Below are 25193 nucleotides of genomic sequence, written 5' to 3'. Positions count from 1 at the left end.
AGAAATTAGTTATGTTGAGGATAAGGTAAGACAAGAAACCTAAAATGTAGACAAAGAAAACAGAGGAGCAAATAACTGATTTGGAAAATGGAAAAATTGTATCACAGCCCTAAAGTAGTCCTAGAAGAGAGAGATGAATGGACGAGGAACACATAAAGAAGACATCAGGAAAGAAATAGCCGGGCGCGGTGGCTCAAGCCTGTAATCCCAGCACTTTGGGAGGCCGAGACGGGCGGATCACAAGGTCAGGAGATCGAGACCAGCCTGACTAACACGGTGAAACCCCGTCTCTACTAAAAAAATACAAAAAACTAGCCGGGCGAGGTGGTGGGCGCCTGTAGTCCCAGCTACTCGGGAGGCTGAGGCAGGAGAATGGCGTAGACCCGGGAAGCGGAGCTTGCAGTGAGCTGAGATCCGGCCACTGCACTCCAGCCTGGGTGACAGAGCAAGACTCCGTCTCAAAAAAAAAAAAAAAAAAAAAGAAATAATATAAGTTTCCAGAAATGAAAAAATAGCTCAGCCTAGAACTAAAGAAAACACACTGTGCCTTTCAAATTCAACTCTGAGGGAAAGAAATAAGCATTTGCTGGTTTAAATTTTGCATTATAAATTATCCAATAAGCTGAAGTGAAAGCTGAAGTGAAAGGAGATATGTTCTTCTGATATTGTGTAAGAATGACAGGAGAACTGACATCACAAATATTGAAGACAAAATGAGCCTCAAAAAAATGTGCAATTCTAACTGCACAAGTAGATTCTAACCACATCAGTTATGCTCCTAAACAAGACTTGTTCTCTACAAGTAGGGGAAAACAAAGTCATGTAAAAATTGGGGAAAGTTGTGCACAACTGTACTTTTTTAAAGCAAAGGAGAATATCTGATTTTTACAAAAATATAAAAGACAAAAGCTATCTTACATAACAAGAAATTAGAATTAGAATGGACCAATTGAAGAAGAAAGAAAGAGTAAGTGATCTGACAAAATGTAGTCACTCCCAAGAGTCCACCTACACACGAATAATTCTCAAACCTGCTCCAATCTGGACCTCAACTCTGAGTTCTGGGTCTGAATATCCCACTTCTGTCTGGATATGTCTATGCAAATGTCATTCAACACCACAAACCCTGCCTTCACTCATTCACCCACCCTCACTGCCAGCAAACAACTTCACTAGCCATACAGTTACCTGAATCAGGAGACCTCTGAATAAATTCCTGGTTCATTTTCCTTTTTGTTTTTTTTGTTTTTGTTTTTGTTTTGTTTATTTGAGACACAGTCTCATGCTCCATCGCCCAGGCTGGAGTGCAGTGGTGCCATCTCAGCTCACTGCAACCTTGACCTCCTGGGTTCAAGCAATTCCCCTGGCTTTGCCTCCCGAGTAGCTGGGACTACAGGGTCATACCAACACACCCAGCTAATTTCTATATTTTTACTAGAGATGGGGTTTTACCATGTTGGCCATGCTGGTCTTGAACTCCTGACCTCAAGTGATCTACCTGCCTCGGCCTCCCAAAGTTCTGGGATTATAAGTATGAGCCACCATGCCCAGCCTCCTGGTCCATTTTCATGTTACCCAGGTACCCCTTGGTCCCCATCCATTTGAATAAGTCTGCTTGGGCTACCATAACAAAATATCACAGACTGGGTGGGTTAAACAACTGAAATTTAGTTTCTTATAGGTTAGAGGCTAGAAATCTGAGTTCAATGTTCTGGTTGATTCAGTTTCTGGTAAGGGCTCTCTTCTGGGCTTGTAGATAGCTGTCTTCTCACTAAGTCCACATATGACTTTTCCTTGGTTCATGTGAGCACTTTAGCGTCTCTCTCTTTTTTTTTTGTTTTTTTTCCAGACAGCGTCGCATTCTGTCACACAATCTGAGCTCACTGCAACCTCCGCCTTCCGTGTTCAAGTGTGCCTCAGCCTCCCAAGTAACTGGGACTACAGGCGCACGCCACCATACCCAGCTAATTTTTGTCTTTTTAGTAGAGACAGGGTTTCGTATGTTGGCCAGGCTGGTCTCGAACTCTTGGCCTCCAGTGATCCTCCTACCTTGGCCTCCCAAAGTGCTAGGATTACAGGTGTGAGCCACCGCACCTGGCCTGGCATCTCTTCTTATAAGAACACTAATCTTATCAGATCAGGGGCCCATCCTTATGACCACTTTTAAACTTAATTACAAATACTCCTCAACTTATCATGGGGTTACATCCCTATACACCCATCTTTTGTTGAAAATACAGTTCCTTGAAAATGCATTTAATACACCTAAACTAGAAAACATTATAGCTTAACCTAGCCTATATTAAACATGTTCAAAACACTCACATTAGCTTACGGTTGGGCAAAATCATCCAACAAAGTCTATTTTATAATAATAACTAACATTTTATGATAAAAAAATTAAAATAATAAAAAGAAAAGGTCAAAATTCAAAGTACAATTTCTATGGAATGTCTCTTACTTTGGCACCATTGAAAAGTTGAAATATCTTGGCCAGGCACAGTGGCTTATGCTTGTAATCCCAGCACTCTGGAAGGCCAAGGTGGGCAGATCACCTGAGGTCAGAAGTTTGAGTCCAGCCTGGACCACATGGTGAAACCCTGTCTCTACTAAAAATACAAAAACTAGCTGGATGTGGTGGTGGGCACCTGTAATCCCAGCTACTTGGGAGGCTAAGGCATGAGAATCGCTTGAATCCGGGAGGTGGAGCTTGCAGTGAGCCAAGATGGCACCACTGCACTCCAGTATGGGTAACAGAGTGAGACTCTGTCTCAAAAAAGAAAAAAGGAAAAGTAGAAAATTCTTAAGTCACACCATCGTAAGTCAGAGACCATCTATACTTCCTTAAAGCCTGCAATGCAGCCATGCAGTGGGTTTAGGGCTTCAACATATAAATTTGTTGGGGACACAAACATTCAGTCCATAACACCATTCTATCCTCTTAGATGTCCCCCATATATGTGACCCTTCTCTCTTCCCACTGCCTTGGCCCTTCCATCTCCCTGCTTTGCCTACTGCACTGGCCTTCCTGCTTGTCTCCCCTCCTGCCTACCCCATGCTCCCTGCAGAATTATCTTTCCAAATGGATAACTGATCACTGAATGCTTACAAAGAGTTGTCACCAATATCATCTCATCTAATTCTCCCAACAGCCTTGCAAAGTAGTAGAAACCCAAGGCTCACAGAGACTAAGCGAAGGCCCAGTGTTGCCCAGGGCCAGGTTTGAACCTAGATGGGTCTCTGAAGTGCACAGTCTTTCCAAGTGTGTCTCTCACCTTTGTAATCCAAACTTCTGAAAGGGTGTCAGGTCCACAATATACATAACAATTAATGACTGACAGATGAATGGGCTTCATATGTAATCATAACTTCAACTTCATCTTCTTCAGTATTTATAGGCAAGTTGATCTCCCTACTGAGTCCAACTAACAGAGATCCAGGCCCTCTGTTTTGCTGCTTCTTTGAGGGAAATGAGGAGTTAACATTTTGTTAATCAAAATGAAAATGTGTACTTTTCCTGTTAAAGACAGCTCCCTCATGTGACTTCAATTATTTACTAGCAGATTTATTTGCACTGTTAAGGGCAGAACTTTTTCAAGCATAAAATGACAAACTACTGCTTTGTCTTAATTCCCCATTAGCTTATGTCCTAATCTTTGTTCACTGAGGTGGGGGCACTGTCCCACTCACTGGAAGATCAAGCTGAACAAACCAGGTGAGACACTCCCCACCCTAGAGTGTTACTCGGAGACCTAGGAGGTTTGAAGGGCAGCTCCTCTCGCCAACCATCCCTAGCAGCTACTCTGGGATACTTCTGCACCTCTCCCCCAGGGTCTCACCCAAATGCAGACAGGATGCCTGACCATGCCTGTTCAACCATGCCACCCCCCTTGCCTTGGTGTTGGCGTCAGAGGTGTTTGAACCAGGGCAACTCCATCTTGAATAGGTGCTGGGTAAAATGAGGCTGAGACGTACTGGGCTGCATTCCCAGAAGGTTAGGAATTCTTATTCTTTGTTTATTTTGAGACAGGGTCTCACTTTGTCACCCAGGCTGGAGTGCACTGGCGCCATCACAGCTCACTGCAGCCTCGAACTCCTGGGCTCCAGCGATCTTCCCACTTCAACAGTGCAAGTAGCTGGGACTACCGGCACACACCACCACACTCAGTTAGTTTTTGTATATTTTTTAGAAACAGAGTTGCACCGTGTTGCCCGGGCTGGTCTCACTCCTGCCTGAGCTCAAGAGATCTGCCTGCCTAAGCCTCCAAAGTGCTGTGATTACAGGCGTCAGCCACCACATCCAGCCTAGGTTAGGCATTCTTAGTCACAGGATGAGATAGGTCAGCACAAGATACAGGTCACAAAGACTCTGCTGATAAAACAGGATGCAGTAAAGAAGCTAGCCAAAACCTGCCAAAAGCAAGATTGTGACCAAAACCACCTCTGGTTGTCCTCACTGCTCATTATATGCTAAGTATAATGCAGTAGTATGGCAAAAGAGACTCCCACCAGCGCCATGACAGTTTACAAATGCCAGGGCAATGTTCCAGAAGTCATACTTGGCTTTATATGGTCTAAAAAGGAGAGGAACCCTCAGTTTCAGGAGCTGCCCACCCCTTTCCTGGAAGAGTCATAAATAATCCACCCCTCGTTTAACACACTATCAATAAATAACCATAAAAATAGCCAACCAGCACCCTCAGGGCTGCTCTATGAAGTAGTCATTCTTTTGTTTCTTCTCTAATGAACTTGCTTTCACTTTACTGTGTGGACTCACCCTGAACTCTTTCCTGTGCCAGGTCCCAGAGCCCTTTCTTGAGGTCTGGATCAGGACCCTCTTCCCGTAACACTGGGGGCTTAAAGGTAACCCCTTCACTAGGGTTCAATCAAGATTTTTCCCCAAGGTGAGCAACTGCTCTTCACCCTCACTCACCCCAAACTTCAACTGTAGCATGAGGCTGGGAGGCCCCAGGTCTGCATGAGGTCTGACACTGACAGTCAGATGGAAGGCTGTGTGACTTTGGGTACATTACTAAACCTCTAGGCTCCAGCCTCATCGAAGGTAGCTGGCCCCAGTATCACCATGTGGGTAAATAAATCAACCTCCTAGGTGCCAGGCGCTTTGCAAACATTATTTCTGGACCTGTAAAGTCAGTGTTATCCTCATTTTAAGGCAGAAACTGAGGCTTGGAGAGAGGCCCTGGGGAACACGTCCATCCATCTCCACAGCTGGTTCTGCTACAGAGGAGAGGTGGAAGTATCCAGGAACCTGACCAAGCTCAGTGCATCTAGGGACGTCTCCCTTGGAGCTGCACATCCATCAGGGGTCACCCCAGGTGCTGGTCTGCGGTCTTGGGGCCTGTGGGCTTGAGGCCTCCTGGTGGACAGGCAGGCAGGCAGGCGCGTGTTTGGGACCACTGCTGGCTCCAGACACTGCCTTGCTGTGCTAGGTAAATGGCCCACTTTCCACACCCACCCCCTAGGCCCTCCCTGCTCTGCTCCCACTGCCTATTTAAACCAGAGGCCTGACTCGGCCCAGGCACAAGCCAGCTGCCGGAGCCAGGAGAGCAGCACTGCAGGCCCTGCTCAGCCGGGATGAAAGGTTCTTCTGTTTCACCATTTCCTACCGGTGCGTTTTGAATGATGATGCTGAGCAGGTTTGGAGCAGGAGCTGATTCTGCTTACCTGGGAGTATATTGAGATGGGTAGCTGGCTGAGGGAGGCTCTGATTGAATTTTTCCCATTTCTAATCCCTACCTTGATGTGATCTTATTTTCAAAGAGGGAAAAAGTCTGTGGTTCGTGAAAGGATAGGGGGAGAGCATATTTTAAAACAAGGCCTGGCTCAGAATATCAAATGATCTGACGTGTTTCTCTTTTCTTTGAGAAAAGAGAAGGGCCTATAATTTCAAGGTTGTCGAGATTCCATTTCCCCTCAGGAACCCCTCCCTAAATAGTCAGTTCTTGTTATTTAATTCTATTTTGAAAAAAACATGCAGGGAGTTTTCAGAAGAGTTGGTAGGGCATGGGAGGTGGGGTGGAGAGTGGGGAGGGGCTGTGCAGCTGTGCAGCTGGTGGGGGACAGTTTGGGAAATGTCGGAGGCCAAAGATCCTGCTTGACAAACTTCTCACTCAGGGATGAGAGGTGAGCTCCTCCCCACTTAGAGAGAGGGCAGTGGGGGCTGGGAGTCACACAGGCCCAAATGGCTAGGAGTGGCCTGCCTCCTTTATGTCTAATGCCAGATGCTTGCAAGCCTGTGACCTGGGTCAGGTCAGTCCAGCAAGAGGGTGAAGGACAGAGGTGCATGCAGGTTGTCAGCCAACTGTGGGTGAAGAGGCAGGAGTCCCAGGGACAGAGGACAGACTGGGACAGCAGGTCAGCCTCCGCTTCCCGGCAGGCTGGACTCCCCAGGCTATGGGTGGGGAGGGATCCTGCCAGGTACTTGGCTCTGAAGGCAAAAGCCAGGGTGTCCACATGAACATAAGATCTCCTGGGGAAGCCAGGTCACCACATGCAGAGCATAGACCTGGGGGGCTCTGGCTTCCTTCTTCCCACTCTGATCTGGCACCAAATGCCGGTGCTCATTTGGTCCTGGCCATGGCCATCCAAGATCTTATAGTGGCCCCTAATGTTACAGAGGAGGGAGCCTCTGGGGCTCAGAGGTTAAACGACTTGCCCAAGACCAATGGCCTAGACCAGAACCGGGTCTCATTGGAGCCAAAGGCTTTTCTGCGCAAATTCCTAGTCAGAAGGGAGCCAACTGTTTGCCGTGGAGGAGACGCTCCTGCCAGCACTGCTGCAACATCTTCGGCTAGGGGACAGAGAATGGACGGGGCCTCGGCTTTCAGATTCTTCTGAAACACTGTTTGGGTGATTTGCAAAATAAGTGTACATAAGGGATGGGGTATGAAGAGTAATGGGTCACCCTACTCTGGATGGAGGAGTGGTAAGAGGGCTTTGGGCCGCGCCATGGGACTGGCTTAAGAAGGTGGAGCACACAAGGACAGCCCTGGCTGCACTAGGCGTTGGGCCGGGGGTGCTGAACTTGAAAGTAGAGACTGGGCCTGAGAAGCGGCAGGCCCTGGAGCCAAGGATTCGGCAGGTTAGTAGGAATGAGGCCTAGAACTGGGCCAGCGGGCTCAGGGAGCTGCCTGGGGCCAGGGATCAGGGGCGGGACTAGCCGGCAAGGGCGGGGACTACGAACTGGGACTGGGGCCCAAGTGTGGAGGGCAGCGTCCCCAGAGCATAGTGCCAGGATCCCTCACCTCAGTCAGCAAGGGGTGCGGGGAGCCAGTGACATCATGTCCAAAGCCCTAGGGTCACATGAGTTCCCTCCTAGCTGTCCCCTTCAAAGACCCCTCTGGGTTCACCAAGTGTCCCGCTGAGCCTCCCTTCCACTGATCTGCTCCCCCTTACCTGCCACCACATCCCTCTGGTTCCTCTCAGTGTTGTTCTTCCTCCCCTAATCCACCCCATCCCAGTGGCCACTGTCCCTCTTCCCTGGCCTGGGTTCAGCTGTCCCCTACCCTCAGTATCTTAGGGAAGCAGAGATTGCACAAAGCTCTCAAAGCTCTGATTGTTCTGGTTCTCCTATCAGATTAAACCTGGGCCCTGCGGCTGGAGCTTTTGAATTCACCTCTTCCCCACCCTCCACCTTCACCCCTGCAACCCCTGGGCCCGGCCTGGGTCCCGGGGTCCACGTGGAGGGCTCATCCATCCCACCCTCAGAGTCCTCTCCTCTTGGCAACCGTCCTCCCTGAAAATCCGTCACACAAACCTCAGGCCCCACCCACTGGGGCTGCACTTCGTCCACTGGAACTGCCGGGCACACACCCGCGCCCTGGCGACGTGGAGGGTGTGGCAGTGCCTCTGGGCGCAGGTGGGGCCCCTTGGTCTTTGTACCTGGCTCACCTGTTCTGGGCTGCTTGGTGGCTGTTAGGGGAGCTCTGGAGATTGTTCCGGGCACCCCTGTGAACTGCTCATCTCCTTTCAGGTCTGTGGTGACAGCTCTTCTTCAGAGAGAAGGACAACGAGGTCCCAGTGGCCCCTCCTCAGGTAAAACCAAGGCTTCTGGAACCAGAGGGGTGGGGTGGGGGTGGGCAAGGGAGGGTTCCAAGCCTTTCCTCACGGGCTTCTTGTTAGTGTTTTTATAAAGAGATGCTGTGTGAGATTAAGAAAAGGCTCTCCGTGGCTCAAGCCTGTAATCCCAGCACTTTGGGAGGCCGAGATGGGCGGATCACGAAGTCAGGAGATCGAGACCATCCTGGCTAACCCGGTGAAACCCCATCTCTACTAAAAAAAATACAAAGAAAACCTAGCCAGGCGAGGTGGCGGGCGCCTGTAGTCCCAGCTACTGGGGAGGCTGAGGCAGGAGAATGGTGTAAACCCGGGAGGCGGAGCTTGCAGTGAGCTGAGATCCGGCCACTGCACTCCAGCCTGGGTGACAGAGCGAGACTCCGTCTCAAAAAAAAAAGAAAAAAGAAAAGGCTCTCCTGCTTTTTAAAATGTTTGAAAACCACCACTCTGGGGTAAGCGATTTGGAGCTGACCGTCTGGGTCCCATCCCGAACCTGACTCAAGTGGAGTGCACCCAATCTATGGAGAAAATACTAACTCCTTCAATATATGGGAAAAGGATTTGAAGCAGCACTTCATAAAAGGAATACAAATTAAGCATTCTGAAAATGTAACCGGATACCACTGCCCACTAAACTATCAACAACTTTTTTTTTTTTTTTTTTTTTTGAGACCTGTCTCACTGTCTCTGGGGCTGGAGTGCAGTGGTGCGATCTCAGCTCACTGCAACCTCTACTTCCTAGGCTCAAGTGTTCCTCTCACCTTAGCCTCCTGATTAGCTGGAACAACAAGTACATGCCACCACACCTGGCTAATTTTTGCGTTTTTTGCAGAGACTGGGTTTCGCCATGTTGCCTTAGCTGGTCTCCAACTCCTGGGCTCAAGCAATCTGCCCACCTTGGCCTCCCAATGTGCTAGGATTACAGGCATGAGCCACTGTGCCCGGCCAAAATAACATTTTTTTAATGTTAAAACCCAGAGTTGGTAAGGATGTTGTGAAACACATATTCTCAAACAATCAGTAAATTGACAGAACCTTGGTAGAAAGCAATTTGGCAATATGTATCAGAAGCTTTAAAATTTACTGAGTAATTCTACTCCTGAATCCATCCCAAAGAAGTAATTCAGACTACTGGACCATTCTCAGGAATAAAAGCAGAAACTAGTGACCCCTGACAGTCAGGAACCTCAGACTGGGAGTCAAAACAAAACCACTGTAAGAACCCACGCTTTCCCAAATATTGACAAATTAAGTGTTTTCAGGGTTGCCAGGGTGGTCACCAGGCTGGGGGCAGGGAGATTTGGGGATCCAAGGTGGTGGTGACTGGATGGAAGAAAAAAAGCAGAAACAGATGAGACCAGCAGCTCGCAGGGAGGGAGGAAGATCATTGGAGTTTTCACCAATGGCTCAGTGGGGGTGGGTGACAAATGTAACCTTCAGGGGACTGAAAAAAGAGGCAAAGGTCTTGTTTTGTGGGAATTGAGGGGGAAGGACAAAGACAGTGTAGGGAATGTTACTCTTCCCCCAGAACTTGTCCTGGAAGTAAGGGTGGTGCTTGATGCTGCTCATTTACATATTTCTGGGTATGTTTGCATATCTCTTATATTCAGCCTTGGCAAGAAAAGTAGGGAGAAAAAGGAAATTGGAGTCAGGTGACTTGGCTGCACCTCTCAGGGACTGCCATTTACCTCTCTGAGTCTCCATTTCATCTGTAAGTGGGGCCAGCTGTACCCATTTGGAGTAGTTGTGCGGGGTAGTTGTGCAGTGCAGCTGAACCCCCCGTGTGAAAAACATATTCTCTGAGGTATGTGCTGGGCAGCACCTTCTCCGATGTCCCCAAGAGGCGGCTCTGTTACTCCTGCCTTTCTGATGCTCATGTCTAATCTCCCTCTTGTCTTTTTGCCATGGACTGGTTCATAGCTGTGTCCCCGCTACAGCAGGGAAAGAGAAAGGGAGGGAGGGAATGAGTTTGAGGTCCCAAGCAGGCCGCAGGTGGCCTCAGATGAGCCCACACTGGCTGCAGCTCCAGGTCAGCAGGGGGCAGGGCTGCCACTTGTTCTGAGTTGGCAGGGGTTCCTATTATCTGCCTACTCTACACACAGCTAGGGTCAGGTGGTGGAATAAAATACTGAGTGCTTGCGGGGGGAGTGGGGGGCACAAGCTTTGTTCTCCTCATGTGGCCTCAGAGTTAGAAAACAGAACCCTCATTTGCTGGGACTGGAAGTTGGGATGGGTGGGCAAGCACCTTACCCCCCAACCCCAGGGCTCCACATGGGGAGGGTCCCTGGTCCTGTAGAGACAACCCACAGAGCCACACACACAAGGCCGTCCCTCCTTCTGCTTTGAAGGATGGAATTTGCTGACATAGCTTGAGCCTCCTGTCTCTCAGTTCTGTTTCTAGCTTGATAGATCTGAAGGTGTCAGATCCATCAGGGGCTGGTTACCTACCTTTCTAGTATGCAGACTGCAAGCTTGAGCAATACATTCTCAGAAACACTCAGGTATCAAGACAGAAAGGGCCTGTTTGACCTCAGCCTAAGGTCCTCTAGTCATCCCAGGGGCCACGGGATGGCTGGCTGAGTTTTGACAAAGGGATCATCTCTGTGAATCTTGAACCCTGAGCTCCTCTGCTGATTCCACATTCCTTCACACAGATGACAGCTATCAGGGAACAGCCCCGACAGAAGTGTGGAGGCCTGGAAGGGCAGAGTTGGGGACTGCTCGTGTCAGGGCCCCTGGAGCTCCAGGAGCAAGAGGAAACAGAGCAATCAGGCCGCCTGCCCTTCCCTGCCTAGGTGCCTGGGCAACCTCCTGGAGTCAGCAGGCACTACTGAAGGGCCACAGGGGAGCAGTGTGGTATGATGTGTAGTTTAGAAAGACCCCACCAGCTGCCAGGTGGGCCAGACGAGGGAGATCAGGTGGAATCTGTTGCGGTGTCTAGGTTGAAGAGGGCGAGGCCTGAACTGGGATATGGCTGTGGGAATGGATCCAGGGGACTAGAGGGCAGAGTTGTAAGCTGGGAAGAGGAGACAGGGTATGGAGGAGATCCAGGGCCCAGAACTACTTGGGAGACAGAACTGTATGTGGGGAAGTGGGGGGAGGAGGAGTAATAAACTTCTAGAGGAAGATGTAGAGTTGTCAATCAAATACATGTGGTCAGAGATCAGGAGATACCTGGGCTGGCTGTCCCCTGGAAAGAGGTGACCCACAAGGGATCAGCCAAGAAGGGAGGGAAGAGGCAAGAGAAAGTCCAGCCCCTAAGGAGTGGGCAGGGGAGGGGCTCTGAGGGATCCCCCAAGGGCCCTGAGAAGGAGCAGTCCCATAGTGCGGGGACATATCCAGCCCTTCTGGAGTGCAGGATACAGATGCAGCCGGCATGCTCTGAGCAGAAGGGATGACTTGAGCCAGCTTGCTCTACACGGTGTAGGTGGGATACTATCCGGACAGGCTAAGCATTTAAGTTAAACAAACCTGGCTGGGCGCAGTGGCTCAAGCCTGTAATCCCAGCACTTTGGGAGGCTGAGGCAGGTAGATCACCTGAGGTCAGGAATTCGAGACCAGCCTGGCCAACATGGTGAAACCTCATCTCTACTAAAAATACAAAAAAAAAATTAGCTGACACATGCCTGTAATCGCAGCTACTCGGGAGGCTGAGGCAGGAGAATCACCTGAGCCCGGGAGGCAGAGGTTGCAGTGAGCAGAGATTGCACCACTGCACTCCAGCCTGGGCGACAGAGCAAGACTCCCTCTCCAAAACAAAAAACATAACAAAAAAACAAAAACAAACAAACAAACAAAAACCTAACTCGGGGCAAACTAGGTGAATGCGGGGCATCTTCCCCTCAGGCCCATGTTCCCCAGCTGCCCCTCCTGGAGGACGCCTCCTTGTCTGCAGTCAGTGATCCGGTAGTCATTACAGTCCTCAAAGGCATGGCCCTGGCAAGGCAGGATTCCCTAAGTGGCTCCACCTCCCTGAATCCACCCTCAGTTCCCTTTCTGTCCCACCACCACACCTGTTTCTCCCTTGCGCATGGCTTGCTCCACCCAATACCCACCACCTTCCTATCTCCACACCCTCCCTAGGGGACACCCCACCCTCAATTATACACATCTAATAGGCAAAGTCTCTGCTGCCAGAAACCCTAGGCCCTTTCCGTGCAATATCCTGAGCAGCCACGGTGCTGCATCTGACTCGCCCAGTGCCCCCAGCCTCCCTGCTTACCAGCTGCTGCCCAGCACTGCCCCTGCCAGCCCTGGGTACACTGTCAGCCAGTCAGACCTTGCAGTGTCTCGCCAAGCTGGGCCTCTGGGCTCTGACACTGAGTCCACCTCAAAGGACCCTCAGTGCCGCCTCCTGCCCCTTCCCTGCAGGGCTCACTTGGCCCCTGTGACCAACCCATACCCTGACCCCTGGCAGAGGTTTCTGGTGGATTTACTTCTCCACGTCTATGGATTTACTGTGCTACCTGTGTCACCAAAGCAACTGCTTCTCTGAGCAGAAAGTTTCCACTACAAATTAAAAGATTAAGACTCAGCTCACCTGATGCTTCGTGGTGCTAGAGGAACTTAGGTAGGTAGGAATGGACTTTTTTAGGCTACATTGAGGGGGTGTGGAGTGAGTCTTCCACCTGGCCTGGATTCAGGACAAAGGAACATCATTATTGCTTCATTATCCTTGAGAGCAGGAAGAGTTGGATTGGTTTGGAGGGTAGATCTGGCTGCATTCTTGGGAAACTGCGAGCTGTCCATAATGAGGCTTGTTTTCAGCATCAAGTAAATTGACTAATTACACAGCCAATCAGAAGCTGTCCTCTGTTGGTCAGGATGGGATGGGTCACGTGGTGATTATAATCTAAGGTTTTCTTCTTGCCCACATTACATGTGGGTTAGCTAGGGCCCTGCTCCGTGTCTCTTCACTCTGGACTGAGGCTGACGGAGCAGCCACCATCTCCAACACTGCAGGTCAATGTGGCAGAGGGAGAGAGCGCTGGAAGTTTCCACATCTAATGTTTAAGTACTTAAGCGCAGCAATACCCGATATCACGTTCCCTCACAGCTCATTGGTCAGAACTCATCACATGATCCCACCCAACCACCAGGGGACCAGGAAGTGCAGTCCTACCTCTTGGCTGGACATCAGGTTCCAGGTGCTCCAGGGGCCAGAGGAAGTGAGGCAAGAGTCCCGTCCCCAGCTTGGAAGTACAGGTAAACTAAAGGGAAAAGAGCTCTGGCCTCCCCTTTCAGATGTACAGCAGCCCTTGGTTGGGCCTGAGCTGGGGCATCCTCTCTCAAAGGGGAGGGTGTTCTGGCTGGTTCTCTTAGAGCCAAGGGCTTTCATGGTACCGTGTGCAGAGGGAGGGTCTTCCATGGTGCCGTGTGTAGAGCAGTGGCCTGGGGTCAGAGGTCTCCAAAAGGGCTCAGGATGGGGCCTCAACCCTCAGCAGTGAGGCCTTGCTTCAGTTCGGAAAGCCCAGCCGCCTGGGAGGGTGAGTGAAATGCTGACACCTGATTTTATTTACTCATTCTCACTCACTTGCTTTTTAAGCTCTGCATAAATTTTCCTCTAGGACTCAGTTTGTTAAATGTTCTTTGCATAGAAAACTTTAGGCTGAATGTGAAATGATTCTGTTCTGAAGAATGTTAGCCCGTCTGTTCTGTTTTAGGAAGGTTTGTCGTCTTAATCTGTGTTCTCTGGTGCCTTGAAATGCCTACACATCATGCAGTCGGCCAATCCGTTCCAGAAGGAAATGCTGTACTTGAAATGCAGCCGACACAGGGTCTACCTAAATCCTAGCATTTGTGTGGACTTGTGTTTAAAATTCTACTCCCACAGAAAGTATGCTGTCATCCCCTCTTAAGTAAAGTATATTCCAAGCCTTGTTTGGCTCATGAACCATTAACATCAGCCTTTGTGTCAGGGAAGTAGGGACTTGACTGGGACAGAAACCTCAACAGCAGAACCTGAGAGAAGCAAGGCCCTCCTGGTCTCCTTCCTGTGAAAGGCAGAGGTGGCGCTGAGGGCAGAGGGCCTCCTGAGGATGGAGGTGGTGCTGGTCAGCCAGGAACAGGTGACGTGACCTGCTTTGGTAGGATCCCTTGCTTTGGCGACTTGCAAGGCCCAGCCCAGGCACAGGCCTCAGCACTCAGGCCCAGAGCACTTGAGGTTGGAGGCCTTGCCTGGCTAGATGCTCAGCTGTGGCCTGCAGCCTCCTGACTCAGGACTGCTCTAGCTCAGCCCTGGAGCTGCCCCAGTTGGAGGAGGTTCCCCATCTTCATCCTGAAGCAAGCCTTTGCCCCTGGCCGCCTCTCTATCTTGGGCTCAGCCTCCATGAGGGCATAGGACTGGTGGGAGCCCCGCGGGCTTCTGCCCTTGCAAACACTGGCAGGTAAGTCTGGTCGCCAGGCGGGTTCGTGAGCAGAACACAGGAATGAGAGGAGGTGCTGCCTGGTGTGGCTCAGATGTGGGTCTAGGTGTCAGCCTCCATCCAGTCATCTCCTTGCTGGCACCCTTTGTGGTCACCAATAGATGACTTTGGAGTGGCAGGTGGTAGAGAGTGGGCAGTCAGGTCTTCAAACTCAGCTGTCCCCCTAGGATGGGGTCCATGCCTTCAGTGCAACTGCCCATGTCACCGTGGCACAAGGTCCTGGACCCAGGGGTACTGCTGTTTGAATCATCACGTTGGCTGTTGCGCCTCTAGGGAATGCACCACTCACCTGGCTTGAGATTTGCTTTCCAATCACGCCCGAGTTGGCTTCATCTGGGCTTTCTGACTTCACCAGGGAAATGCCGAGGCTGGCTGATTGAAGGAAGGCCCCAGAGCTGCTCACAGCCTGTTCCTATTCTCAGAAATCACACAGTGCAGTAATACCTCCTGTGGGAAGTTTCTTTTTGAAAATTGTATGGCCCCTTTGCCTGCACCTGGCTTCTGCAGAAGCCTGTGCCTCGGGCTTGCACAAGCAGCCCACAACAGATGGCTCTGATCACCTCCTGCGAGGAGATGGAGGCCCTGACGTCGTCCCCTGTACTGTCCTCGCCATGCACCTGGGAAAGCAGAGAACCCTCTTTGTAAGGCAAACCAGCCTCACGAGGAGGAGACTTTGAAGGCTCTGGCTGTATCTTCAGGCCTTTGCAGCAAGGGAATTAATAGTGATAGCAAAATGATAAAAGTAAGCATCCTAGAGATGAGGCAGGCACCACACTCGGTGCTGCATGTGCACCATCTGCAACTACCCTGAGACGGTTATTACCAAGGCTTAACATGTGAGGAAACTAAGGCACAGTCAGTTGAGCAGCCTGTCCAATATCCAGGAGGACGACCTGGCCCCGCATGTCCAACACCAGAGTTTGTGCTCCCAGTGTCTGAGCCACTGTGGTCTCCCAAGGGATGCTGATAAGGCACAGGCCAGAGGCACCAGGTTCTGCAGGGCCTCCCAGGACTCAGGGCAGCCTCCACTTTGCCCAGTGGGACGTCAAGGGGGAGCCACAGGAGGTTTGCACAGGAGAGGAGCTGATAGAATTGCATTTTAGAAAGATCACAGAGCTGGCATATCTGAGACAGGATCCCTTCGGTGGGAAATGCCAGAAACCAACTCAAAGGGACTAGAGCAAAGAAAAGAGGAACTGCTGAATCATTCACTGGAAAGTCTGAGGGTTGTGCTGGCTTCGGCTGCAGGGAGATCAGAGCTCAATGATGTCTCTAGGACTTGGTCTCTTTCCTTCCAGCCCTAAGGTCTGTTTTCCTCTGAACTAGATTCATTCTCAAAGAAGGTTCCAGAAGCTTCAGGTTCCTAGCCTTCCATCTCAGATACAATGCAGGCCTCTTTCCTCAAGGGCCCAATAAGAGTTTCAGGGAGAGCTTAGGGTAGTCTAGCTGGGTTTTGTGACCTTCCAGATCAGGAGGGCTGGTACTGAGTGGCCTGGCTGGCTCACTGCCCTCGCTGTGGAGTGCAGCAGGGTGGGCTTTGGACTTGTGGTGGTGCCAAGACTTGGAGCTCCATCCAGGACGTGCAAACAGACACGTGCCTGATTAGAGTGACAGACGCTGGGGGTGGGGGCATGGCTGTGTGCACGTGCGTGGGGTGTGCAGGTCACGGAGGACTGCAGGGAGAAGTAGGCAGGTGCTTTGGATCTAGATGGATGAACAGGCATTTACCTGGCACACCTGTGTCTGTAGGAGCCGCTGCCACAGCACACGTGTTCTTGCCGGACCCCAGACCCCAATTCTGCCTGGGATGTGGCTTTTGGGAGTTAGCGTGGATGTGTCCGACCTGCATCACTCAGAAAGGCATCCGCTTCTGTCTTTCTGTCCTCCCAGCCATGAGTTGACTTAAGTTTCAGCAGCTCAGAGCTCATGTTGCCATGCCAACTCCTGTGCAGCAGGCATCCAGGCAGAAATGGCCCGGCCTGAGCTCAGTGCCGCAGGCGGATGCAAGCACCTTGGGTAATTGGATTGGAGCAATCCACGTGGCTTTTCCTGCGGAAACCAGGGGCTTGGCGCAGCTCCTGTTTAGACATGAGCTTGTGGACACAACAGGGACTCAGAGGAGGCCTGTCTGCTCTGGGACTCCCAGCCCTGCTGCCGGGAAGAGCGGTGTCAGCAAGCATACAAGCCAGAGGAAAGGGCAGTGGAGGGGAGATAGGCCTCACCTTAGTGCGAAGGTGGGGAAACTCCCAAACCTCCTCAATTTTTCAGAAGCCCCCCAGACTCAGAGATCCCTAGAAAATGATGTAGGCTTCCTCATAGAGGCCAGGGCTTGCCTTACCAGCAGAACTGGTCTGGTTTGTTCACTTTCCCACCACCAGAGAAATTCAAATTCAAAGCCAGGATCCACCTAGGACCCTTTGCACCACTGTGCAGGCAGAGCCTGTGTGCCATTACACCTGCAAGTCTGTTGCCAGGGAGCTGGCGAATGGGATGGCTGTCTTGGTGCTGGTGGTATTTGACGTCCAGTAGCAGAGCTCCTGGCCACCATGGCTTGTCCAGACGGGACCAGCCTGGCCAGGCCTTATTCCTGGGATCACCCTTCACTGGTGATGGCAGATCAGCTGCCCTCTGAGCCCTCAGGCCAGCATCTAGGGAGAGGGGCTCTGCCTCAGTGCAGGCCTCTGAGCAGCCATAGTCTCCCACTGTTCGTGCCGTGATGCCTCAGCTCACATGTCAGCAACAGGGGTCTCAGGGCTGCAGACTGACTGCAGATCATCAGTTGCTCACAGGAGCAGCCACAGTGTGTGGCTGCCGGCTGTCAATGCCACACACCCACCAGGAGTGGCTGGGGCTGTGGCCTCTTGGGTCCTGCCCAGGACTTGTTCACTTCTTCCCCTCACATATGGACTTGGGGTTGTCTGGGCTCCCAAACTCCCAGGGCAAGTTCCCCTCCTACTTGGGTCAACCTGCAAACCATGGAGTTCTCTGCTCCCTGAAGCCCAATCCCCTTGTCACAGTCAGGCCCAGTCCAGTCCCCACTGCAGGGAACAGCAACAAGCTAGTGAAGTCCAGCAGCTCCAGCATAAGCAGTGTGACTGACGTCTCTGAGGCTCCTGAAGGCACTCTGGGACAGTTAGGGTCCTGAGAGTTCTGTGGGTGGGCTCCAGTGACCCCCAGAACCGTGCCCAGGACCACAGGCTGGGGAGAGCAAACAGGGCACACAGGGGCCAACCTCAGGGGAGGAGTGGTTGGGAGGTCCTACCAGGAGGGGCACAGCAGGCAGGGAAGGAAGCAGGGCCTGGCCAGGTCACCAGCCTGGTCCCTTTCTGTCCTCATGATCGTCCTGGGAGGTGGGAAGTCCTGACTAGTGCAGGGTTGCACTCAGGTCACCCTGAGTCCCAAGCCCAAGCTAAGCAGTGGCCAGTGAGGCTGAGGGAGGTCTAAAGTCTCCTTTTCTAGGTCAGGGTTGACTCCCAGGAGCCCGGCCTTGGGGTGCCGTGTGGCCTCCCACACTGACCCCAGGGCTCAGGAGTGACCATGGGGCCTGCCAGGACCCATGACGACCTGGAGGCATCAGGACTCCAACTCAGGCCTGGAGAGCATGGTGTCGGGGATGTCATTCTGGGCAACCTCGGAAGCCACACACACCAGGATTCACAAAGGGGACAAACCCACAGATGACTGTGGACTTCAAAATAAGGAGCCCTGGGGGAACAATGCAGTCTGAGGTTGAGCTGCAAAAACTCAGCCCACAAGGCCTTTGGGGGTCCTGCCAGTCCCCTCAGAGGGGTCCACAGTGGACTCTGCTTGGCAAAGTTGCCAGTCCAGGGACATGGAAGCAGAGAGCGGGGGCACGGAGTCCCCCACCTGGAGATAGAACCTGCACCGGGCCCACTCTGTGGCCCAACTAGGCCAAAGGAGTGCAGGCAACAGGGAGGGGCAGGCACCGGTGCGGCTGAGCACCACCACACAGCGGGCCCGGGCCAGGGAGCGCGTCCTGCCTTGGCCACCTCTCTGAGGACTCGGGGTTTCTCTGAAAAGTTGCCAGCCTCTAACGTTTAACTCTAGTTCTCCTCTTTCGTGGGAAAGTGTAGATCAGACTAATTAATGTGTTGTTGCTTATTTACCCTCCTTTCATTTCCCTGAGACAAGATAATTAACCACAAAGCCTTAGAAACCAGCTCCAGGGTGGCGATCCCTTTTGTGTCTCCTGCACCAGCAGCTTCTGTGCAGAGTCAGGGGCCGCACACAGGAGCAGGGCAGGGGGCAGCAGCTGGGAGGCTGCGAGGGGCTGTGGATGGGGGACCTGGAGTCACTAGAAGGGGCCTGGAAGGGCAGCAGGAAGGGCTGACGTGCTTGGGTCTGCCACCTCCTAGAGGAATGCTCTTGGGCCACTCCTGCCCACCAGCTGCCAGTCACCTCAAATCCCATCAATTCCTGAATAAGGACCAAAGACATTCCTCTGGCCAGCCCAGGAGAAGCATAAAGATCAGGACTGGCCACTCACTACCATTGCTGGCAGGGCCATGGGGAGCTTGCCCAGAGGGTTTCTGGGGTCACAGCAGGAGAAAGGGGGGCCCAGGGCAGCTGAGGAGAGAGTCTGTCTCTTCTACACACTCCGTAGCCCCATCTCAGCCACTAGCAGATCCCAACCCTGATGGACCAGTGTCAGGGATGCGCCACACGGGAGAGCAGGTTTGTGGAATTCCCTTAGGAACCCTTTGATGAAGTGAGTCTGCACCCTCGTCTGACCCATAAGGGAGCTCTGGCCACACTGTGGAATACCAGCCAGTTCTGCCAGGAGGGCAGCATGGTGCAGACAGGATAGACCTTCTCCTCCCAAATCCTTCTGCAAAAGTGTCCTCGGCCGGGCGCGGTAGCTCAAGCCTGTAATCCCAGCACTTTGGGAGGCGAGATGGGCGGATCACAAGGTCAAGAGATCAAGACCATCCTGGCTAACACGGTGAAACCCCATCTCTACTAAAAAAAAAAATACAAAAAACTAGCCAGGCGAGGTGGCAGGCGCCTGTAGTCCCAGCTACTCGGGAGGCTGAGGCAGGAGAATGGCGTAAACCCGGGAGGCGGAGCTTGCAGTGAGCCGAGATCCGGCCACTGCACTCTAACCTGGGCGACAGAGCGAGACTCCATCTCAAAAAAAAAAAAAAACAAAAAGTGTCCTCGTGCCAGAGCTCAGCCTGCACAGCCCTTCCTGCTGGTGGAGCCCAGGGTGGGGGTGGATGAGGGAAGAGCTGGTAGGGGCAGAAGCATAAAGGGCCTCTAGACAGAGACTGGGAGACTGGACTTTGTCCCCCAAGACAATGAGACCACCAAGGGGAGAGAGAAGATCAGCTGTGTCTAGGAAGACCTTCTGCACACTGATGGTGGGCTTGGGGCTGTGGCTGAGGTGGAGGGCAGCAGGACAGTGCCAGGGTGGGACAGGAGCTCAGGTGAGGATGGTGCTGGCCAGGCTGGGCTGGTGACCTCAGGTCACAGAGATGAGGGAGACTCGGGAATGGCCTTGCTTCATGACACTGGGGCGACTTCCAGGTGGCCCCAAGAATCTGGGCTGGACCCCTAACCTGAGGCCTTAGTGCCAACTACAGGGACTACTGGTGGCTGGAGAGCCTTGGGAGACCCCATCCTACCCCCATTGTCCCCAGAGACAGGAACTGCAAGCTCTCCCTCTGGCCCCAGCTGGTCCAACAGAGACAGGTGCCTGTGGGTGGCTCCGTGTCCCCTCCTGTGGCTGTCAGTCCAGCCAGTGTGAAGGCAGCCAGCTCCACACAATGAGGGCTGCAGGTTTGCAGGGGGGAACCCTCCAGCTTGATGAGGGACAGCGAGTGGGCTGTCGCTCCCTCTGCAGGTTTGATTCATCTTGCAGCAATTGCTGGGATTTTAAAGAAAGAATGAGGGAGTACGTCCTGGAGTCTCCCAAGCCAGATGGCAGGCGGGGGCGGACCTGGACACCCACCAGTCCCGCTGAGCACTGAGCCACAAGCACTGGCCGCAGAGTGAGATGCCCATGTCCCAGATTTCACTGAGGCCCAACGCAGAGCTGGTTTCCCAAGGCTCCGGGTTGCCCGGCTGTGGTCTGCATAGACACATGTGCTATTCCGAACTGCACCCTTCCAGTGTTGGCTTCAAAGGCATTTCCCCTGAGGAGAGTGACAGCCTTGTGAAGCTGCTTATCAGAACCAGATACAGACCCAGCTCAAGTTCACCTTTAGACACTAAGCCCTAGAGATAGTGGCTGCAGGCTTGTCCTGGACTGACATGCCCCACAGAAACCCCCTCTGCTGGCGGGAAAACAGCTGCCCCCGCTCTGGCTGGAGGCATCCAGGTGAACCTCCCCTCATCCCCCATCTCCTGCATACCTGCCAGGGCAAGCCTGGGACTCGAGGGCACCCCTGTGCAGCCTGTTCTTTTCTGAAGCTTGCGGTCTGCTGGGCAGGTGGCCACATCCCATGGCATTTGTGATATAGAACTGCAGAGACCGGGCCACACGTGGTGGGGATGGGAGCCACCAGTGGAGACACCTGAGCCACCGGGGCAAGAGGCCCAAAGGTCTTCTAGGGAGGGAATTTCTAAGTTGAGTCTTAAAAGAGAAAGGGTGAGTGAGGCGAGGGGCGGAGGGATGGGGAATGGCAGGCAGGGACGGGACACGAGTGAGAGGCAGGCGTCCAGGGGAGGGGGCTGCAGAGACCCGCAGGCCTGACGGAGGGGCTGGGCTCCCCACTAAGGGCGGAGGGAGCTCCAGTAGGTGTGAGGCAGCTGTGACACAGCGGACTACACAGAGAACGTCCCTGCAGCCCTTGTGGAGGCTGATAAAGTTGGGGAACCGTGATGCAGTCCCGGGCCGGCACAGGGGGTTCAGCAGGAGTGGCAGGGACTGATGGGGACTGAAGGAGGGCAGAGTCTGGTGACACCTAGGTCCCTGGCTTGGGTGACCATGGATTCAGGAGGAGGTGAAGGTGTGGGGCCAGGACAGATGGCACCGTGGGCTCAGACCCCCCAAAGTGCCAGGGCAGGAGCTGGGCTGAGTCAGCAAGAGAGTGGGTGGAGAAAGAGTGGCCCAACTGCTCCAGTTATGAAAAGTCTGGGTTACACTTCTACAGGCTCCCTGACGGGGTGATGACACGTGGGTCCCTGGAGGCTGGGCAAACACTCCAGATGCTTGTCTTTATTGATTTTACATTCAGCACAATAGATGCACCTGGCAGCCTTGCCCAGGCAGAGCTCTGAGTCTGCTCCGAGACCCACTGTGGCTCCCACAGGGGACCCAGGGTGGGCTTATTCAGATGGCTGTGGGTCTCGACTGGGCTGCATCTTGGAGCACATGAGGGACAGCGGTTAAAGCTTAGACCAGACCCATACAGCCCCAGGGAGCTTCTCCAAAAGTCACAGGGACTGTCGGGAACTCTGATGGTTCTGGAAGTTGGTAAGACCCAGGCTGTGCTGGGATCCTCATTGCTGGGGGGTTTCTCCCACGGTCAGTGGAGTGGAAGCACCAGGCTTGGTGTGATCCTGCAGGCTGGGGCCACAGTGAGAGTCCAGTTGTGCATGGAGGGGGACCGCCCTTCCCTGTGGCTCTGCCAGCCATACTGCCCTCTGCTCCAAGCGTCTCTGGCCCCTTTGCTCTGCCGTTTGTTCCTGCTCTGTCCTTACCTGGCAGGCACTCCGTGACAAGTGGCCATGTTTGTGGCTCCTCTGACCCAGGGTTACTGCTCTCCCATTCTAAACACCGCCCTGGCTCCTGAAGGGCTTCCAGCGGCCCCCGGCCAGGGTGGGCCCAGGCGTCCTCTAGGATGCCCTGCCTGCTCCCTTTGCACCCACAGATCTGTACCTCTCTGGAAACCAGGGCTATTTTCAAGCAATTGGGTTACAAGGTCAAGAAGATTAGTTGGGGGCAGTCATGTCACCAAGCTATTCGCTCCAAGAGAAAAGCACGCATGGAGGAAGTGGTGTGCGGGGGCTGTCTCGCAGCCACCCGCTGAGCCTCCCGGCTCCAGCCTCGTTCTCAGAACTGTCCTGCTCACACCAGGGGAAGCAGGAGTGGGATGAGCTGGGGTGACGGCCCCATATCTGACCCGCTGCCTTAAGATCACTAAAAACAGTCCCCCTACTTTCTGTTTCTGCAGGGTCTACAGTAGGCCTCGGCATGGCCCGCTGAGGTGAACCATGACCGACTGGCCAATACTCACCATTGACCAGCCAGAGTTGCATCTCACCAGGAGGTGACCCCTCCTCCAGCTGCCCCCAACTCCTCGCCCACCCTCGCCCAGGAAAGTGCCCGCGGCTGCCACGGACACCATGTAGTAGGGCCGGCTGCGGCGCCCAGTGAGCTGCGATGGTTTTGTACACGACCCCCTTTCCTAACAGCTGTCTGTCCGCCCTGCACTGTGTGTCCTGGGCCCTCATCTTCCCATGCTACTGGCTGGTGGACCGGCTTGCTGCTTCCTTCATACCCACCACCTACGAGAAGCGCCAGCGGGCGGACGACCCGTGCTGCCTGCAGCTGCTCTGCACCGCCCTCTTCACACCCATCTACCTGGCCCTCCTGGTGGCCTCGCTGCCCTTTGCGTTTCTCGGCTTCCTCTTCTGGTCCCCGCTGCAGTCGGCCCGCCGGCCCTACGTCTATTCACGGCTGGAAGACAAGGGCCTGGCCGGTGGGGCAGCCCTGCTCAGTGAATGGAAGGGCACGGGGCCTGGCAAAAGCTTCTGCTTCGCCACTGCCAACGTCTGCCTCCTGCCCGACTCACTCGCCAGGATCAACAACCTTTTTAACACCCAAGCGCGAGCCAAGGAGATCGGGCAGAGAATCCGCAATGGGGCTGCCCGGCCCCAGATCAAAATCTACATCGACTCCCCCACCAATACCTCCATCAGCGCCGCTAGCTTCAGCAGCCTGGTGTCACCACAGGGTGGCGATGGGGTGGCCCGGGCCGTCCCCGGGAGCATTAAGAGGACAGCCTCTGTGGAGTACAAGGGTGACGGCGGGCGGCACCCCAGTGACGAGGCTGCCAACGGCCCAGCGTCTGGGGACCCTGTCGACAGCAGCAGCCCGGAGGATGCCTGCATCGTGCGCATCGGTGGCGAGGAGGGCAGCCGGCCACCCGAAGCTGACGACCCTGCGCCCGGGGGCCAGGCCAGGAACGGAGCTGGCGGGAGCCCGAGGGGCCAGACGCCCAATCACAATCAGCAGGACGGGGATTCGGGGAGCCTGGGCAGCCCCTCGGCCTCCAGGGAGTCCCTGGTGAAGGGGCGAGCTGGGTCAGACACCAGTGCCAGTGGGGAACCAGGTGCCAACAGCAAGCTCCTGTACAAGGCCTCGGTGGTGAAGAAGGCGGCCGCGCGTAGGAGGCGGCACCCCGACGAGGCCTTCGACCATGAGGTCTCTGCCTTCTTCCCCGCCAACCTGGACTTCCTGTGCCTGCAGGAGGTGTTTGACAAGCGGGCAGCCACCAAATTGAAAGAGCAGCTGCACGGCTACTTTGAGTACATCCTGTACGACGTTGGGGTCTACGGCTGCCAGGGCTGCTGCAGCTTCAAGTGTCTCAACAGCGGCCTCCTCTTTGCCAGCCGCTACCCCATCATGGACGTGGCCTATCACTGTTACCCCAACAAGTGTAATGACGACGCCCTGGCCTCTAAGGGAGCTCTGTTTCTCAAGGTAGGAGGCCTCGGCCCAGCCCGAGGACCACGTGCCCGCCGGTCCTAGAGCCACGCGGGCATGGGTGCTGCAGTGGGGAGTCATCATGGTGGGGGCTAGAGTGGGAGGTTGGAGTGGGATGCAGACGCGGTCTTTCCTGGAGCTGAACAACAGGGCCCTGGCTCGGGGACACAGTCAACAAGAATGCAGGGATGAGCACCGAGGCTCTGGGCTCAGAAAGACCCATCTGGGTGATCCTGGGCCTGTTCCTCAGATCTCTGAGCCACCATTTCCCCAACTGTAAAGTGAGGGAGACGGTGGGAGTGGACCAGAGCAGTAAGACATGGGAAGGGTTCCAAGTTGGCGCAAGAGTGGCGATGGTGGTCATGGAGATGGTGGCAGTGATAAAGCGAGGAAGAGCAGAAGGCAGGGCCCCTGTCTGTTCATACGAGGCAGAGAGACCAGCCCAGACCAAGCGCACCAGGCAGGCAGATGGGACCCTCATGTCTCCAAGCCCTGACACCGCCTGGCTCACTGAGGTCACTAGCTTCCCTGGCCTGGACACCCCTCCCTCCTGGCTGTCGTGCAGCTGCCCTGCCAGGCTGTCTGCCCACCAGCCATGGTTTCGCTTCCATAGTCACTAATTAAAGTGAATCATAATTATTTCTGCTAATTTGGATTCGATTGGAGGAGTTTTTAGGCCGTGGTAATTTGGTCATTATACATTATCTTCCAATGCGCCTGAGACGCTCAGAGTGTCGACTTTTGTTCTCTATCCAAAAGCCGCTCATGGTGCTTCCAGAGTTTTCTGAAGCATCATTTGGCCAGTGGATGCAGCACAGGGCTTTCTGCCTCGAGAGGCAGCAGCCGCTTCAGATGTGGGATCTGTCCCTTTAGGGTGAGACATGAAAAAGAGGCAGCTCTGCAGGGAGGGCTGTGGCTCAGAGGCCTGCCCAGGGCGGGTTTCCTCACTTCACAGTTCCCCTCCAGAAGCAACCACGCTCTGCCTGCCCAGGGAAACACTGGTGCACGACCCGGTGCCT

At 53.7% G+C, this 25193-nt stretch overlaps 1 protein-coding gene across 4 annotated transcripts in view; it reads left to right on the top strand.

Annotated features, from left to right (window-relative positions):
- SMPD3 (sphingomyelin phosphodiesterase 3) overlaps nucleotides 1–25193 on the top strand; it is a 91806-nt gene that overhangs the window by 55177 nt on the left and 11436 nt on the right. The window contains exons 1-3 of one of the 4 annotated variants that reach the window (XM_007993850.3): nucleotides 5234–5629; nucleotides 7994–8055; nucleotides 22640–24171. In XM_007993850.3, the coding sequence (XP_007992041.1) occupies nucleotides 22849–24171 (1323 nt within the window). In that variant the 5' untranslated portion in view covers nucleotides 5234–5629; nucleotides 7994–8055; nucleotides 22640–22848. Of the gene's footprint in view, nucleotides 1–5233; nucleotides 5630–7993; nucleotides 8056–13005; nucleotides 13282–22639; nucleotides 24172–25193 lie in introns of those variants that run through there. The other 3 variants (XM_007993849.3, XM_038007977.2, XM_007993851.3) reach the window with 3 other exon arrangements.

The sequence above is a fragment of the Chlorocebus sabaeus genome, chromosome 5 (genome assembly GCF_047675955.1).
Source record: "Chlorocebus sabaeus isolate Y175 chromosome 5, mChlSab1.0.hap1, whole genome shotgun sequence".
NCBI classification, from domain to species: domain Eukaryota; kingdom Metazoa; phylum Chordata; class Mammalia; order Primates; family Cercopithecidae; genus Chlorocebus; species Chlorocebus sabaeus.
Note: the sequence above shows the minus strand (reverse complement) of the source record. Positions and strands in the feature narration are given on the sequence as shown.